Source organism: Aptenodytes patagonicus, chromosome 20 (assembly GCF_965638725.1).
Source record: "Aptenodytes patagonicus chromosome 20, bAptPat1.pri.cur, whole genome shotgun sequence".
NCBI lineage: Eukaryota > Metazoa > Chordata > Aves > Sphenisciformes > Spheniscidae > Aptenodytes > Aptenodytes patagonicus.
Window position 1 is genome coordinate 582575 of NC_134968.1, and position 16895 is coordinate 599469.

Genomic DNA, 16895 nt, shown 5'->3' on the forward strand with positions numbered 1-16895 from the left:
TTGGATGGTAAAAAAAGATGGCTGATAAGCCTGCCAGCCAATCAAGCTTACACCTCTGCTTTTACATTGTCAGCCTAGCGAAGGCACAGAAGTGCATCCAGCAACTAGTAAGACAGCGTTCCTAAACCAGCTGACAAAGACCAAGCCAGATACATTGTTTTTATCATTACCAATATACAGGGTTTTTAAAAGCAGATTTGATGCTGGATCCAGATCTGAGAAGCAGGCAGGCAATACTTTGTCTCCAGTAAAACCCACCTTTATGCCTAGGAATATGCAAAAACGTTTTACAGGTCACAATGCAGTGTGAACCTACGTATCCAAGATCAAGATGGAGAACATAGCTTTTCAACCGTAATTAGTTTTCATATTGAAAATATAAGAGGTAGTCACCCACCAAGTGCTTTCTCCTCAAATACTGATGGCGAAGGACCAGGGGTTTAGCTACCAGCATCCATGGCACACACAGTAACGCCACCACCACTAGGAAACACTGGAGCCCTTGCTGTAAAAGAAACAAGTCTCAGATGATTTAGTGGCAGTCCACACTCAAACACACACAAGAAACCTAGCAAGAGGTCTTATGCAACACTGAATGACTGAATTCCCAGAGTACGTGGATGCTTCACTCTCTCTCTCTCTTTCTGGAATAGCAAGATGTGCTGTACTTAATGGCTGCTTGCAGCTGCACCATCTGACTGTACACAGCATGTAAGGCTGATACGGGTTTAGATTAAGGAAAAATCCGAAAGATTCTGCAGGGAATGACAGTTTGGCAGACGTCTGATAGTGCTGGGATGAAATGGCATTAGGCATTAGTGTCTTAGCTAAGCTTAGAGGCACCACACTGCAGATGCAGGACAATATTCCTTATTGCTTTCCAGTATTAGTCTGGATCCAAATGTTCTGGAGCCACAGTTGACTTAGGTTCAGACTGATATAAATTCCCGGTATAGGGATCGTTCCTTCCTTCTTCAACATTACATAGTGTCAGGCTTTGGAAATGATGCCACATTTCCTCTATCACAGAGAAAAATAGTTTCACACTTGATTTCACAATTATTATAAGGTCAATAAAAGACTAATATCATGAAGCATCTCTGATCCTATTCTAGCAAGAACACGCACCTGCCCTTTATAAAGCATCTTATTACTGGTATCACTGTAGGAGAACAGAAACATGTTGATAAAATGTATTAAAAGGCTTGGTGCATCCTTTGACGTGTGAGCATCGTAGGCTGTCCACTTGTAGAAAATGAGAATAACAAGGTATCCAAACAGCGATGACATGAAAATAATTTCTGGAATGAATCCAAGGTATATGTTCAGTGGCTTCTTAAAATAGCTACAGAAAAAAAAAAAGGGGAGTTTAAAATTACATTTGGTTAGCATTAGGCAGATGTAGGGCAGAAACTTTTAATGAGAATGTGAAGAGCATCTTTGGAACAAAACTGTAGGGGCTCAGCATTTCAACAATAGCTGGGACTTAAACACTGTAACTACTTGACGTGCATAGTTCTACATACGCAGACAGAAACAACTGTATTGCACCCTTCAATCAGAAGTTAAAGTCTTGACAGGCTCCTGCATCTTAAACTAATACACACATTACACCCAAAGAAGTTCCCCCCCACCCGCACCAAGAAAAACAGAGCAAAGCGCTTACATATGGTTAAGAAGACTCAATGTGACACCAAAGAGCATGTGGATAATGCCAAGAATCACAGACATTTTCATTTTAAACGAATTGAGGAAGGCCAGCTTATTGCTGGCAATATTCCAAATCTGTGAAAAACAACACTGAGTCAGCCAAACACTGAGTAAAAGAAAAACAGAGGAGAATGAAAATGTTCACTTTGAACTAAACAGTATTAACCATCCAGGAAGTATTAGGCTGTAAGAGTAGGGTTTTTTTGAAGATGTGTTTGTCACACGGGTATCTTTTGGGGAAATGAGCAGACAACCTTTTCTGCTAGGAACACTGTCTTACAGCAACTGATCCCACCATCAGAGCAGGAATCAAACCTTGCTTGTTTTTATGGTAGGCAAAAGTTGCAGGAAAAAGGTGGCTGTATCCTTGACAGAAAAAAAATATGATTATCCATTTAAATGAACAATTACACATAGTTTTCATTTTCTGCACTTCCTCTTTCATGTGGAACACACGCAAGTTTCGTATCAAATATTCTAAGCAGCGTGAGGAGCAGTGTTATTGATGTAGGCAGATACAAAATGACAGGATTACTTGGAATCTTACATTTCCAAGACTGACTGAAAAAAGAGATAACTTTCCCCCAGGTAAAAAAGTAACTTCATAAAGCGATTTGCAAGTCTAACCAGATTTGATTAAAACGCTGCAGGTTAGAAAGGGCGAGAAAGAAGCCTTTAATGGACCTGACAAGAAGTCTCTCTATCCTGAATCTAGCATCTCAATAGGAACTGAATTAATTTTATCGTTCAGGAGTATTTCCAACATTGATAAAGAGTTTGCTAAGGGAATGGCTGGGGCGTGGAAACCTTTCACAGTGAACTGGACAGGCACTTTTCTTTCTGTTGACACAGAGGATGTTCTTAAAGGACAGCAAAGGAAGGAAAAGCTCTTACCGGGTCAATGCCAAAGGGGTAGGGTCCACCGAACACCCCTGGAATAGCAGGGTTCAGCTGAAGCAGAGGAGTATTCTCAAGCAAGGCATCTCTGTTTGGGTATAGGTAGATTATACAAACATTAACACAAGCAACGCTGTCCTCTTTCTGTAAAAACTAACAACATTCTTCCCTTGTGAGAGCAAGGAATATCTCACATTGAGAGAACTTTAAGGCTTCTGCGTGGTCCTAGGGATTTTCCGAATGAATAATAAATGTGTCTCGTGACCTGTTACTCAGTGTCACAAGGAAGAAAGATGCAGGGGACAGGAATCTTACTATGTCTATGAGGAGAAAGGTGCTAAACAGCATCTTTACAAGTTTTCTGGAGAAAAAAAAAAAAGAAGCTGGTTTGAAACTTGATAGATATGACATTTACACCCCTCTTCCAATTCTACTTGAGCCTGAGTTCAGAAGTTTTTGTTTTCCTGAGTTGGGAGGACAATGGGGAAAGATAAGCCAACTGCTTATCACTGTCACTCTTTATCTAGTTACCAACTATTTACTCACGACCAATTGCCTTTTGAGAACATCGGTCGGACACTCCATGATGAACCGAACATATTAAGAGACTTGGAGAAGCAGTCATTGTAGATGAGGCCTGTGTAAGTGGAGAATAGTCCCATCAGCAGAATGATGTATCGACCACTAAAAATCATGTTGAACATCTAGTAAAAAAACCACAAAAAACAAAAAAACCCAAAAAGGAACAAATAAAGTCCATGAGAACAAGGAAGGTCTCTCATAAAGACGAAACAGTAAAATCAGTTAGTTGCAGGACAAACAATATCGGCCATACGGACTAAAAGCCCAATGTCTCTATTTCCCCATGGCAGGGATTAAGGGTGCAAGAGATAGCACTGCAGAACAGAAACTGAATACAGAGGATAAACAGGCAGCGTGACTGTCCACAGAGAATCTGAGATTAGCTGAAGAGGATAAATCGCACTCCACGCACTGTTGCAAGCCCCCAGCTGGCAGCATTAGTTTGGAACTAGGCAGTGCAGACCCTGTTCAGCTTTCTCCATGCTCTGTCAGTGTATCTTACCTCTGGTTCACCTCCTGTCAACCTAAGCCCTGAGCAAGCAAAACCCACCTAGATCAGCAAATAGGAAAAATCTTGAAGATACGATATACACGTACAGAAATTAAGAGTTTTGCAGTGACTGAACCCCTTTATGATCCAGCCAAGTTTTGGGTGATTTGTTTACAACAGCTTACCTACTACACTTGATAAACAATTTCCTTCAAACAACTAAAAGTCATAATTTCCTATAAACATCTGAAAGGAAAACTAAAGGAACTCACTACTATTATGAAATGATGCTACTCTGTCTGTGGTCTACAAGCTTCTCACTCTGTCTGTGTGCTTCACAAATTTCAAATGTAAGGAGAAATGGGCATTCTCAACTCAAGGGGGGAAGGATGTGAGTAAACCAAGCTGCAACTCTGTTTTAAATGCAAAGCTCAGCATGACCCGCACTGTACCTCATTGTCACTCTTCTGTGACAGAATACGACTTTCCCTGAGCACCATCCAGACAGCAATCAGAGTCATCAGGATTCCATGGCCAAAATCTCCAAACATCACAGCAAACAGAAACGGGAAGGTAATGATCGTATATGGTGCTGTAAGAGAAAAGATAACACTCCTAGGGCACTGTATTTGAGTAAGCCCAGATTTACCACAGTATAATTTATGCAATTTAGCAATATAATTCCCAAGGTTCTCCTCTGCTTCTGAAAGGTGTTAAGTACTCTAGTAGAAATTTTCACACAGGACAGACAATACAGAGAAACACCATGACTAAAAAATTGAGATAGATGTCTTGGACTTTTATAAGTATGATTTTACCTGGATTTATTTCCCGGTATGTTCCAATGCCATAAGCATCAACAATGTTTTGAAAGCCAGAAGTAAACTTGTTAGTTTTGTTGTATGTTGGTGGGGTCTGATTGGTTTGCATCCTGTTTAAAATAGATGGGACAGTGGATCCACTGTGCTCCTGTTTAAAAAAAAAAAAAAAAAAAAGATTAGAAAACCCACCCTCAGAGCACTGGAGGACAGAGTACAACACCACTTTCTCGTTAGCATTTGGAAAACTACAAGCTTGCATTTTTCTAGTGTGCTTGCATGATGAGAAATATACTCGAGCAGCTGAGGAAGGTTGCCAAGTTTCCACTGCTCTCCACTTTGTATAGCAGGAGGAGAAGCACTTGCAGTACGGATGAACATTGTCTGATTAGGACAGACAAGAAAACTCATGCAAGAGTTTGTTTTTTTTAAAACAGCAAATGAAAGGACTTCAAGACACCCAACTCTGTTATCTGTCTATCTGAGCAGATGGCGAGCTTGCTAATGTCCTGGATAGCTCCTTTCAATAAGTTTCACTATATATCCAAACAGCAGGACTACAAAGCACAGCCAGCTCTGTACAACTAAATGTACCAAAGGACTCAAACACAGGAAAATGCCTTACCATTACAGCACTTTCCTGAACTTAAAGCTTTACACAATGTATTTGTTACAGTTTATCTATAAGCCATGGTTCCTGCATGTTAAATAAACTGCCCTCTGTGAGGACTCATTCAAACAGCCCGAAGGGATGGTTTTCAGAGACTCGCAGTTTGGAAAAATCAATTAATCCATGCTGTGTTTGCTGACAGTCGCTAGTCTGCTTGAACAGCAGCAGACAGGAGCAGGACAGCAGTTACTCACAGTGCCTCTCCTGAGAGCAAACTGGATAGAATCAAGGTCAGCAACAGGACACCAGACTTCAGCAATCAAGCACTTCTGTGTCACATCGATATTGCACAGATTCAGGGTATGGTAGATGGCCTTCATCTTGCGTACTTTGATGAACCAGACACGGATATTTTTAGCAGCTGCCTGCAAAACCCTTTGGCGATGATCCTCTGTTTGGTTCAGCACCTTTCAAAGAGAAGTAGGATAAAGATGAGGCAAAATCATTGACCAAAACTCAAAGCATACAGAAGTGCACAGTGAAATCGGGCTAACCAACAAGACAAGCCTTACCCACCAGAGGACGGATGGATGAGCCCTCTCCCCCATCCCATGCACAAGACTGCCACATGCCTGCAATATATGCTTTAGTCTCCATATTAATTAGTTCTGCTAAAAGGTTTTAAGGCTTCTTTCCAGGGATACTTTTTGACTACTTTCCTTCTCCAACTCCAAGGTCAGTGGATATTTCAAACCACGAACTGTTCAGAGATCACAGAGAACATTTTTTCCTCCACCCAGGTTAAAAGAGCAGAGAAGAGTTCTACAAGTGAGGTGTACATTGCCTTAAGAAAACACACAAAGATTACAATGAAAGACTTTTTTACTGAAGGGAAAAGGAGAAAGTGTTTTCTACTGAGGGTGTTTTCCAGCTGGAACATATCTAACTCATGCCAAGTCAGACTTCCAGACTGGAAAGTCTTAGACTCAAGGGAAAGGGAGGACACAGGGCACACGCAGCTTTGAATCCTACTAGTTAAATTGCTTCTGAGTTCTTCTCTACTTTAAAATTGCTAAACAGCTGTACTACACAACTCCCAGCTTGAGACAGTTTCTGTATCAAATAAGCAGTCCAAATTCAACCGTTTTTCCTTTTTAGTTTCTGAACCTTTTCTTATTTTTTGTCTCAAATCCCTTAATTTTTTCTGCATGTAACATACTGCCTTTCTTCCTTGAAGCAAGCATCAAATGTTTCACAGCTGGCACCCAGTAGATTTGTGTGCTGATTACTTTTTACCAACACTCAGGCTGCTGCACAAGAGATTAGTTGTAAAGCAGAAGCTCTTCAGGACAGCCCAATGTGAAAATATGAAGGTAGAAAAAAAAATAGCTAAGTTAAAGTTAGCATTGTTATCTCAACTTGGAAATAAGTTTAAGTGTTTTCAAAGTTCTTGCAGATGAAGCAGGCAATTATACAAGCATGCTTTCAGAGTTGGAAAACATGGTATCTCCTTACACATGCATATTCGTCTCTGCTCCCTGGCATGATGTTCTCTATCGATGCTGTACTTACATGTATATAATTAACTGCTTAGCCCTCCAGAAAGAGGAAACCACTCCACCATCCTAAACCCTGACAAAGAAAACTGAGCAGACAGTCTCCAAACACCTTTCTTGCACTGATGAGCTGCTGGTCTCAAGCTACCTGGAGCTGAAAATATGGCCATCTAATAGGGCCAAAAATTCTCCTGTTTTGATAGGATCCAAAGATGTTTTCAACTATATTATTAAAGAAAAAAGGGCATTGACCCCAGTTATTTTACCATCTGAAGATCATCAATTCTGGTATTGACACCAGAAGCCATTTCCTTCCGCTCCTGCGGTGTTTCTGGGCAGGGGTAGAGGGAGGCACGGAATCTGAAAGACATGCAAGCCACCTTAGTAACAAAGATGGAAAGAAGATAAACCAAGTCAGGGAAATAGATGGCTGAACACAGAAATAAAGCAACAAGCACCTTAAGAGAAGTTTCTGATCAGCAGAGACTGCCAAAATGGAAACTGAATGCTTAAGAAAATGGAAGTGGGAGAAAATCCTCTGTTCCCTGTACTGACAGTGTCTCAAAGGCACTGTCACGAAGTTGATTAGCCATCCCAGTTCAGGGTGCTCCTATCATGCCAATGCAGCTGCTGCTAGAAGCAGTCACTGTTGGTCCTCCCTGTGAGAATATCACCCGCTGACATCCCACTAGGTCTGTCCGAGAGTTCAACACTTGAACTCCCCTGTTTTCAGGCATTCTCTAGCAAAGTAGTCATCTGCTTTGAGCATTACGAGCTTGGGGAGTGGCTAGTTTGACTGCAAAATACGTTTCAGCTACTTATGATATGTTTTATCAAAACATGTACTCCTGCAGTCATTGTGAAATAAGGATTTGAAAAACATTGATATTAACTCATGTCAATGTGTTTCACATATTTGAGAGAGCTGCCCAGCTGTAAGACTTTCATACCCTTCACATATCTTCTTGACTCTGTTCTTCAGCTGGTCACCTTGGAAAAAGATGATAAACACAGACTTGTGCACATAATCCCCCTAGAAGAGAAGAAAGAGTACACTGTAATAGCTCAGCTATCTACAGAAATTAGCATTATAGCAAATTACAACAGAGTCCTACTTTTCCTTCCTCTGAATCTGTACATATAGAGCTCATATCTGCACAGCAAGTCAAAAATGTACCTTAACGACACTGAAACGGTCACAAGGAAAGCAATTTTCTTAGCCTCATATAGAATACCCCTACTGTACTTGTGTTTACTGAAGCAAAATGTTCTAGATTATCTATTATCTATTCTATGTAATACAATAAACAGGAAAACCTGGGAAGATCTCCAAAAGAAGAGAGATGCAATGAAATATTTATCAGCACTTAACTGCAGTCAGCTCACCTACACAATCAAGCAAAAAGCTAAAGAGTGAATGAAAATAAGATGAAGCAGACTTTAACAACTTTGACTCTCCAGGGAGGCCAGCGGCACATTCTTTGCACAGCTGTTTTCATGCTGGTAGCCAGGTCCCCTTTCCTGCATTTGTTGACAAGTTATTGTTCTACCTTACTTAGGAAATTTTAACGTAATGTTTCAAGAATAATTACATTAGGTGTAACCTCAATTTAAGGAAGTGTTGCACAATAAGAACAAAGTCTCTCCTAGTAGACAGATAATTCAGCAGGTCAACTACCAGCAGTCAGTGGGACAAGAGAACAAGTCAGCCTTACAGGAGAAACAAAGAGGCAGTTACCGAGTTTCAACTCTTTTGTCTTTGTTCCAGTGCAGCCTACATACAGCTTTTCTTTTTACTGCTTAAGAGCAAGAGTTCCCGAAGTTTGGGCATTGTCTGTTGATTTGAGCAAAGAGGACACTGAATGTAAAAACAGGCCCAATCACAACATTTACTATTTATATTTGTAATAAAGCCAAAAATTCTCAGGTGGGTGTTTAAATTATTGGTTAGCAAATTAAGAAAAACGAAAGGTCCAAGTTCAGAGTGAATGAGCTACAGATGTTATGCTGCTAATGTCCAAAAGAGCCTCTTTCAAGGAGGATCACTACTTATTCAGAATTGCATACAGGAGTTGCACTTATAGTTTGTGCCAGGGAAGCAACTGTGCCCTGCTGCAGTCCAAATTTTGAGTTGTTTTCCCCCCCTTTCAACAGCATTCACCATCCATCCTGCTATTTTTGTTTTAATAAAACGGGAAAACATTTGTCACTAAAGCCTCAGAGGCTGCACGTAGGTACTGTGAAGGGACACAACACAAACGTTTGACTGCACGGAGCTCATTAAGGGATAAAGACTTAGATCTATAAGAAAATCCTTTTACACATCTGAGACTTGGGCTGCTGTAAACAATAGTTCCTTTTACCGTTACAGGATCCTCCAGGGGGTTTTCAATTTCTGCTTGACGCAGGAATACGTTCCCTCGGCACACTCGCCACAGCATGCGCTCAAACATGGGGATTCGCTCACGGTTGATCACACCAGCCACAAACCTGTAAAGGGGACAGCATAAATGTCATTCTGCACCTAAAAGAATACATAGCCTAACGCCCAAAACACTGATGGCAACTGGAGTTTAGCATCAGATTGAAAGCTACAAAAATCTTATTTTGAAATTAGCTCTTTAAGCAAAATGGAAGGTCCTCTAAATACATAGAGATAAAAGCACAACAAAAACAACTGCACTACAGCAAAAGCTATGCCTTTTAACAGAATGAAATCATCTAATAAATAAATCACTGGTTAAAGGAGAAACAAATGCATTTAGACATACAGTTTCTATGCCTGCTAGTCTTCATTTCAATAGGTTCCTGGTACGTTACATGACAAGGATTATAGCAGTCACAGCTACCATTGACTATGTTCTAGGCATGTGCTTCAGAAGACCTCACTGGTTCAAACCCCTGCGTCCAAATAAAGAATTACACACATACAAAGACAGCCTGGAAGCAGCTAATGAAGAGGATATAGAACTATACAGATTTTTCAGAGTATTACGTGCCCACAGTAGTTACTAGTTTCAACAAAGCTGTGAGAGCTCAGAATGTCTGAAAAAGCAACCAGAACAGATTTACAAGGAACAAACCAGTAAAATTTTCTTGTGCAGAGAGAGATGTGTGAAGCACAAATATGAACTGGGAAGTTAATCTACGCAGGACAAAACCAGAGACCAACAGCTAGTTCTAGATCAGCCTTCATCTGCTTGATGTGCCAGTCCGGAAAGTTCCACAACTGTGCTCAAATCGTTGCGGATGCCACAGGATGAACGTAAACCAGCAACCCTAACACAGGACAGAAGAAAGCACAAATTGCCATTACCCGAGTCGTAGCGGGGCACCTCTTCCCATCTCGCTTGGTTCCAGGAGCGAAGAGGATTCCTCCAACAGGTCTGGATCCGCCATCTGCTGATGATGCAATTCAGCCTGAATTCACAAATCAATTAATATCTAATGAAACTAGTTAGTGGCATGCAGGGAACGAGGAACCAGGAGATAGTTTGGGGAGACAAAAAAAGGAAAAGAAAAAAAAAGAAAATAAAAAGAAAGAACAAACATAAGACAGCAGAAAGAGGAACGAGATGATAGAAAGGACAGCAAGAATCACACAAGGAAGGAGAAAAACAAGAGGAAAAGTGGAAAATGGCTCAGCAAAGCTTCTATACAAGAAAGATCTGAAGACTGCTGCAACAGAACAAAGGGGCTGTGGGATATATAAGTCTGAAGAAAGGCAGAATTAAAAAAATTACCGAGTTTTAAATACAAGTGATGTTCCCAAGAACCATTTTTTAATGGCACAAAACAGACTGACACACCTTACTCTCATCTTTCCCTAGACCTTAAACGGAGAAAAATGTGAAGGTAGATGCCGATTCCCTCTTGCACTCCTTGTGCATTTTCTGCACATTAAAGATGCAAAAGGTGTTTCTAAGAGGTGCCTGGGAAATTGTACTTGCATGTAAAGTAGCCTGGGAGTCTTGTTACACGCAACAGGAAGAACGAGGCGCAGGTAAGTCTTCCACAGACAGTTTAACTGACCTTAGGGCAGCCTGCAACTTCACAAGGTCGGAACCCTACAACCAGTTATGCAAGACCTGCATACCCTATACCTGTCAGCCTCCTGCCACACTCCAAAGCAAAGGCAATACCTCATTCACTTCGGAATTACGTGACGATAGTTTGATTGATTCCATGTTACTTGCCACATCAGCGTAGATACAGAGTCAGAATCAGTAACAAAACCTGGAAGTGCTGGATGGTAATTTCCTTTACAGGCTTTACAAAGTTCTCCCTCCACACACAATACTTCCAGCTTAAAAACATGCTTGCTGATTAAATCTATTAATTATTCAAGATATTTATCCTTATTCACGATATTTATTATTGCCAGACACATAAGATGCATTGCCTAGGGCAGTCTGACGATGTTGCTCATTTTTTGACTAGCTAGGCATTAAAATAGGATGTGGATTTCTACTGTCCTTCATGGCAACTAATTTGCAGGCTAAAATTCTTGGGAATATAGCTTGTAAGCGTCAGCAATTCAAGTCAGGAAGGATGCTCAAATCACATCCTCTTGCGCACCATCTCCATACTTCGTTCAACCCCGTTGTCACAGTTATTACTACCTCTGCAGCTTATATAATGAAATGTCAAAAATTACAGTTCCCTAGCACAGAGGGCCAAATTCTACCCTCTGTGGTATACAGGAGGTCTTCCCCACAGAGCTACCAAGGGAACCTGCTAAAATACACTTGAAGGTAGAGTTTGACCCTAGAACATGTAAAATGCACGCACACATACAGCGCAGCCTTGCAAAAGTATATAGCAAGTTTAATGACTCAGCCATAGTTTCTTTATTTGTGCAATAGTTGCATCATAATTTTAGTGAAAAACTCTACGACGTTTTACTTGCATGTCAAATAAAAGTATTTACCATACACAAGAAAAGTTTTTGCAAGGCTGACATCAAATGCAGCTCAATTGCTTGTACACACACTTGCTTTAGCTTACAGATGTTACAAAAGTAAGGGAGCCCTTAGTTTAGTTTGGAAAGCCAACATGAAGAATTTCTGATCCTTTCAACTTTAAGGCAACTTGTTGCACTATCAAAAACTGAATGAAAATTTTGCTTCATAGAGAACATGACCAAAATAAAGTTTGGTACCCCAAAACAAAACATACAGACCAAACATACCAGTGATTATTTGATATCTAGATTTCAGGATGTTGAAAAACAATAAGATAAAGTTACAATTTTAAGAGGCTTGTATTGTATTTATCGGTAATCAAGACAGTCTCTGTGATAATTTTTGTGAGGCGCACCACATTTTAGCATATGAAACATAAAAAAAGAAGGATAGCACATGTGAAAACTTTGGATCCGCCTCACTTGAGAGATTAATTCTTATAAATGTTTAATATTACCTCTGACCCTTTTGGGCTACGCGTCCTTTATTCAGGACATTGTATAAAACAGAGACAAGTCCTACTTAGAGGGGTTGAAATTACAAAACAAAGCATCTTAGAATCAATTTGGATTAGACCAGTTTTACTAAACAAGAACTTTCTTACACAAGTATTATTTGCATAACAAAACCCTACGTTCTTTAAACTCATCTCTCAACTACTTTGATTTGATGATCACACCCTTTCTAGAAAGGAAACAGCATAGCAACATCAGCTCTGGTTCTGGAAGGATAACTAAAGCAGTGTTGTAAGACTTAACAGAAATAAAAAATTGAGAGACTATGTGGAAATGAACGAGCTATCCAGCTACAATGCAAAAAAACCCCAAGACTCTAGGAAATTTACTTTGAATAAGAGTTTTCACCAGCAGCAAGTGAAATAGCATAGTTATTGTGAAGTATTTTCTACTACATCAGATCGTTCAGGATTGGAAAAACCCAAGCATTTGCACGTCAGTAATCAGAACGCGGACCTTTCATTATTAAACATCTTTAAAGTGCTTACTGTTCACCCAGATCAGCACCTTTAATCTCAAGGCCTGAAAAAAGAGCTTCATTTTCCCTGCTCTTGCTTATAGTTCTGCTCTGTAACGGCTCTGGATCGCTACACACAGTGCCATACAATTCAAGCCCCTTCCAGTTCACAAACAAAACAAAAATCAGTTTTCACAACAACTAAAAAGGGTTCATTTCACCATCTAACTTATTAATCCAGAGTCCAGACAGAAATGACAGATGCAAAACAAACAGAAAAAAGCAGATGGCGAGAAGAGTTAGAGGAAAGAGAGACAGGGGACTGCATGCCATTAACCATTACTTTTCCAGTCTTCTTTTACGCTCACACTCTAGGCAAAACTTTCAGAGAAATCTCTCCAGCTCATACTGTTCTTCATAAGCAAAGACAAGAAGACTGAGAAAAGGAGCATAATCAACATGGTATGTTGAAACAAGAAACGGCTACTTTGACTAGAATGGTCACATGAAGAACAAGTGCAGAAATTTTGCCATCCTCCCTTCCCCAGTGCACGAACTCCGGAGGGCAGAGCAAATGCCAAGTATAAAGGACTTTGGATAGCAAGCCATTTCTTGTGCAACTTATTACTATGAATAATACATTCGTAATTACAAGTTATTGAAGTCTTCAAGTGTTGAAGGTACTGGGCAAATGACAGCATGAAGAAATGAAGCGTTCACTACTTTGGAATAATAAGCAGACTGCACAAGGCTCTGAAGTCCTGGATTAGCCAGGATCTCTCACGCACAGCTGTTTGCTGGTTACAGTGTGAACTGAAACAGTTTTAAATTTTCAACACTTATGTTTTACTGAACTTCACACGAGCTGTTCAGTTTGCTTTTACATATAGCAGTACATTTTATTTGTTGTGTTTTGTTATTACAGGAAACAGTTACCAAACAGGAGCAGGAACACATCTAAACTTTCCGTGGCCAGTTCATTTAAGTCTGACATGAGTTCCATCTCATGGGTAGAGTCACCTGACGTAGACTGTTTCAGTAGAAAATTGATTTTGATCTTTAAATTTAGTACGATCATACTGTACTTGAAGAAAAGAAGCAGGCAGCTCTCGCCAGAGAGGACAGTAATTAATAAAAAAGCGCACAGCACTAGCTGTACTTGGTTATACTCAATACTTAGAACAGGCAGGCAGTGGCACCTTAATGCAGCCAAGTAGTAGATTATCAGGTTAACGCTGTTTGTCCAAGGAGACCCAGCAACTTGTAAGTGAACATTCAACACTCAAAGACGAGTTTTTTTGTACTGAAACCAACCCCACGACCAATCAACCGATCACACTAGCAGCAGTATCTATGTCAGCAGTGACCAAGACTTGTGTTGGTATGGGAACAACCTTAATGCCTGAACAGGCAGCATCCTGCGCCAACAAAACACAAACCAAACCGTTAGATAAACGGTCTGAAGTTTGCAGGAGCCCAACTCTACTTGATCACAGCCTTTGTAAAGGCCAGAAGCCATACCTGCTAAGACCTCTTTGATCAAATCCTTGGACTAGAGGAAACAGGACATGTACTCAGCAAAAACATGTCCTTACTGTTCTAAAAAACATACAGGAGCTCTTTGAGAAAACTCCCTAGACTTTGAGATACTTCAGCTTTACAACGAAGGACGACTACTTCTCCCATGTGGGCTTTATGTCTGCATCATGAATGACATCAGAGAAGCTCTTCTCCAGTCTAGTGGAAGAGTTGCCAGTTTCTGGCCTAGCTGGTATTTGACAAAATGTTGAAGATTTTACATGGCAGCTTTGCTCCAGAACTTACCTCTGAAAACTTTAGGGTTTGAGCAAAGGCTCGATTAAATAAATAAATAAATAAATAATCTATTACTTCAGTGGACTTTGTCCTATGACCCTAATGAGTAATCTCCATATAACATTTCAAAGGCTGAAGAGAAATTAAGCTTGATTGTAATTCCTCTGTGTAAGCGAGGCATGACTGTTTATCTGCATACGTACCAAAGAGACTCTTACACTGCTTACAGTGTTCACTGTAGCACAAAATTTTTGGTCTGTTGATGTGCTTTAAAAACTACTAGCATCTTAAATTATTTTACATGATTTTTAGACAAACCATTGCTTAACTAAAAAAAAAAAAACAAGCCCAAAACCAACATCATAAGAGGTAAATCATGGGTAGCTATGTGTACTGCATGAAAAATGGAAAATAATTTGAGAAGCTTTCTTAAACAAAGCGTAAAAATGACCCTGCTGTCCAAAACAGCAACTAAAAGTATATTTGAGAATAAAGATGGTAATCTGTGGGAGAAGAACCAGCTGCCCAAGTGTTAACCCGCCCCCAGTATTCTGACCTCATCAAAAAATTGCTGAGTTTTACGCAGTATAAATTTTAACTCTGTCAGCTCCAAGAAGTTTCTCTTCAGAGCTTCCTGGTTTGTGTTGATTTCTTTAAGCTCATTTTCAATTTTCTCAAAGTTTGCCTGCAAGATGGGAAAAGAAGAAGAAAGAAAAAGGACTTAAAGCAATTCCATAAATAAGTGCTGTTAAGTCTATTAAAACAAGAAAGTAGGCAAGATGCTTTACATTTCCACACAATTTGCATACAATTACAGACGCGTCTCTGGCCTGCTGTGGCACACAGATCCAGATTTGTGACATTCTCTTCAGGCAACTTGAAACTTTTCGTACTTGGCCAGTCTTTTACAGACTGGATTTACACAGTGTTCTTCAAATAGTTAAAAACCCTTATAAACTTTATGGCAAACCCACCACAAACCATGCAGTTCCAACAGTTTTTGACTCATTTAAATGGGTGAAATGTCTTTTAAGTACTTTCACTTCTAACTGTATTTGGATAAATGCACAAACAAAACAAACCAAAATCAACCTGATGTGAGCTAGTAGAGCCAGCGTGTCAAGTGACAGCTGGGGACTATGGTTAATGTACCTTTGCTGCTAAATTCAATGGGTATCTACCAACGGAGATAGCTTCCCCTGTTTCCATCTAGAGTCAAATACTACTTGGGTATTAACACACATCATTACCTCCAAGTCAATCATGTCACGTGGAAAAGGCACCTCCGGGTTTTCACCAGTGTCCATGATAGGAATATTTGCTTTTTTAATCTCCTTCTCAACAAACCCTGGAGAGACAACACTGTTAATGTTAACTGAAGAAATACTTCAGTGTCAAACTGTCACCGTAACCTCCACCTAGCCCGATTAGCAGCTGTGAGTTCTTCCACCTCCTACTCCAAGATCCTCTGACTTGGTTAAAGTTATCTGTCAAGCAGGAAGCGGATCCCGGAGGCAGTCTGACTGGCTGACAGACAGAAGAAAGGCAGCCTTCGCTGCTCCAAAGTCAGAGCTTTGTTTTCTGACGCTGCCTTGCATGTGTGGCTTGGGTTGGATTTTTCTGTAAAAGCTACAGAGTTAGAGCCGTATCAAAATCCAGAGAGAAACGTACTTAGCTTTCGGTCCATTTCTTCACACCTCCTGACTTCATTAACGAATTTTCGCTGGAACACGTTCACGTCCGGGTTCAGCTGCAGAGAGAGGCACGTTTCCTCAGCGACACCCACCAGCACAGCCGCGGCCGCAGGCAACGGGGCCCGAGACGCGCCGGGAGCGCGGGGCGGGCGTCGCCGGGCCCCCCCCCCTTCGCCTTTTTTCTGGCGGCAGCGGCCGCGGCGGGCAGAGAGACGGGGGCGCAGCCGGCGGCGGCAGCCGCCGCTCTCGGCGCCCCGGGGTGCTCCCTGCGGGGGGCGGCGGGTACTCACGTCGCGGAACTGGACCTTCCCCAGCTCGCCCAGCTCGCTGACGCAGCAGTACGCGGCCTCGGACTGGAGGAACAGCTGGGCCAGGGTCATCTCCTCGCTGCGGAACAGCTCCCCCATGGCGGCGCCGTCCCCGCCGCGGTCTCTGAGGAGAAGGGCCGTAAGGACGGAGCCCGGGCGGGCGCGGGGCCGGAGCAGGGGCCGACCGGGCCGGCCGGGCCCTTCCCGGCGCCGCCGCCCCCTCACGGCCCCGGCCCCAGCTCCAGCTGCCGGGCGGGCGGCCCGGGGGGCCCCGGCCCCGGCGGGCCGCCGCCCCGGCCCCGCCACGTTACCTGCCGCAGCCCCCGCGAAGCCCGGACCCGCAGCGGCCGCCGCCAACTGATCCGCGGCGGCTCCCGTCCCTGACGTCACCGCGCACGCGGGGCGGTGTCACGCGGGCACGTCTCCTAGCGACGGCGCGCCTCGGCCGGGCCCGCACCGGAAGTGACGGCGGCGGGGGG

The 16895-nt window shown here is 42.0% G+C and overlaps 1 protein-coding gene across 7 annotated transcripts in view; it reads right to left on the reverse strand.

Annotated features, from left to right (window-relative positions):
- The window catches only part of ATP6V0A1 (ATPase H+ transporting V0 subunit a1), a 30756-nt gene extending 13958 nt beyond the window's left edge, over positions 1-16798 (reverse strand). For 4 of the 7 annotated variants that reach the window (XM_076356721.1, XM_076356720.1, XM_076356718.1 and 1 more), the window contains exons 1-17: positions 16728-16798; positions 16399-16540; positions 16086-16164; positions 15665-15762; positions 14971-15099; positions 9980-10083; positions 9027-9153; positions 7614-7696; positions 6930-7023; positions 5362-5574; positions 4498-4648; positions 4132-4271; positions 3154-3311; positions 2605-2695; positions 1667-1785; positions 1129-1345; positions 398-505 (exon numbers count right to left, since the gene is read on the reverse strand). In XM_076356721.1, the coding sequence (XP_076212836.1) occupies positions 398-505; positions 1129-1345; positions 1667-1785; positions 2605-2695; positions 3154-3311; positions 4132-4271; positions 4498-4648; positions 5362-5574; positions 6930-7023; positions 7614-7696; positions 9027-9153; positions 9980-10083; positions 14971-15099; positions 15665-15762; positions 16086-16164; positions 16399-16515 (2028 nt within the window). In that variant the 5' untranslated portion in view covers positions 16516-16540; positions 16728-16798. The remainder of the gene's footprint in view (positions 1-397; positions 506-1128; positions 1346-1666; positions 1786-2604; positions 2696-3153; positions 3312-4131; positions 4272-4497; positions 4649-5361; positions 5575-6929; positions 7024-7613; positions 7697-9026; positions 9154-9979; positions 10084-14970; positions 15100-15664; positions 15763-16085; positions 16165-16398; positions 16541-16727) is intronic. The other 3 variants (XM_076356723.1, XM_076356722.1, XM_076356719.1) reach the window with 1 other exon arrangement.
- Between the last annotated feature and the right edge of the window lie 97 nt (positions 16799-16895).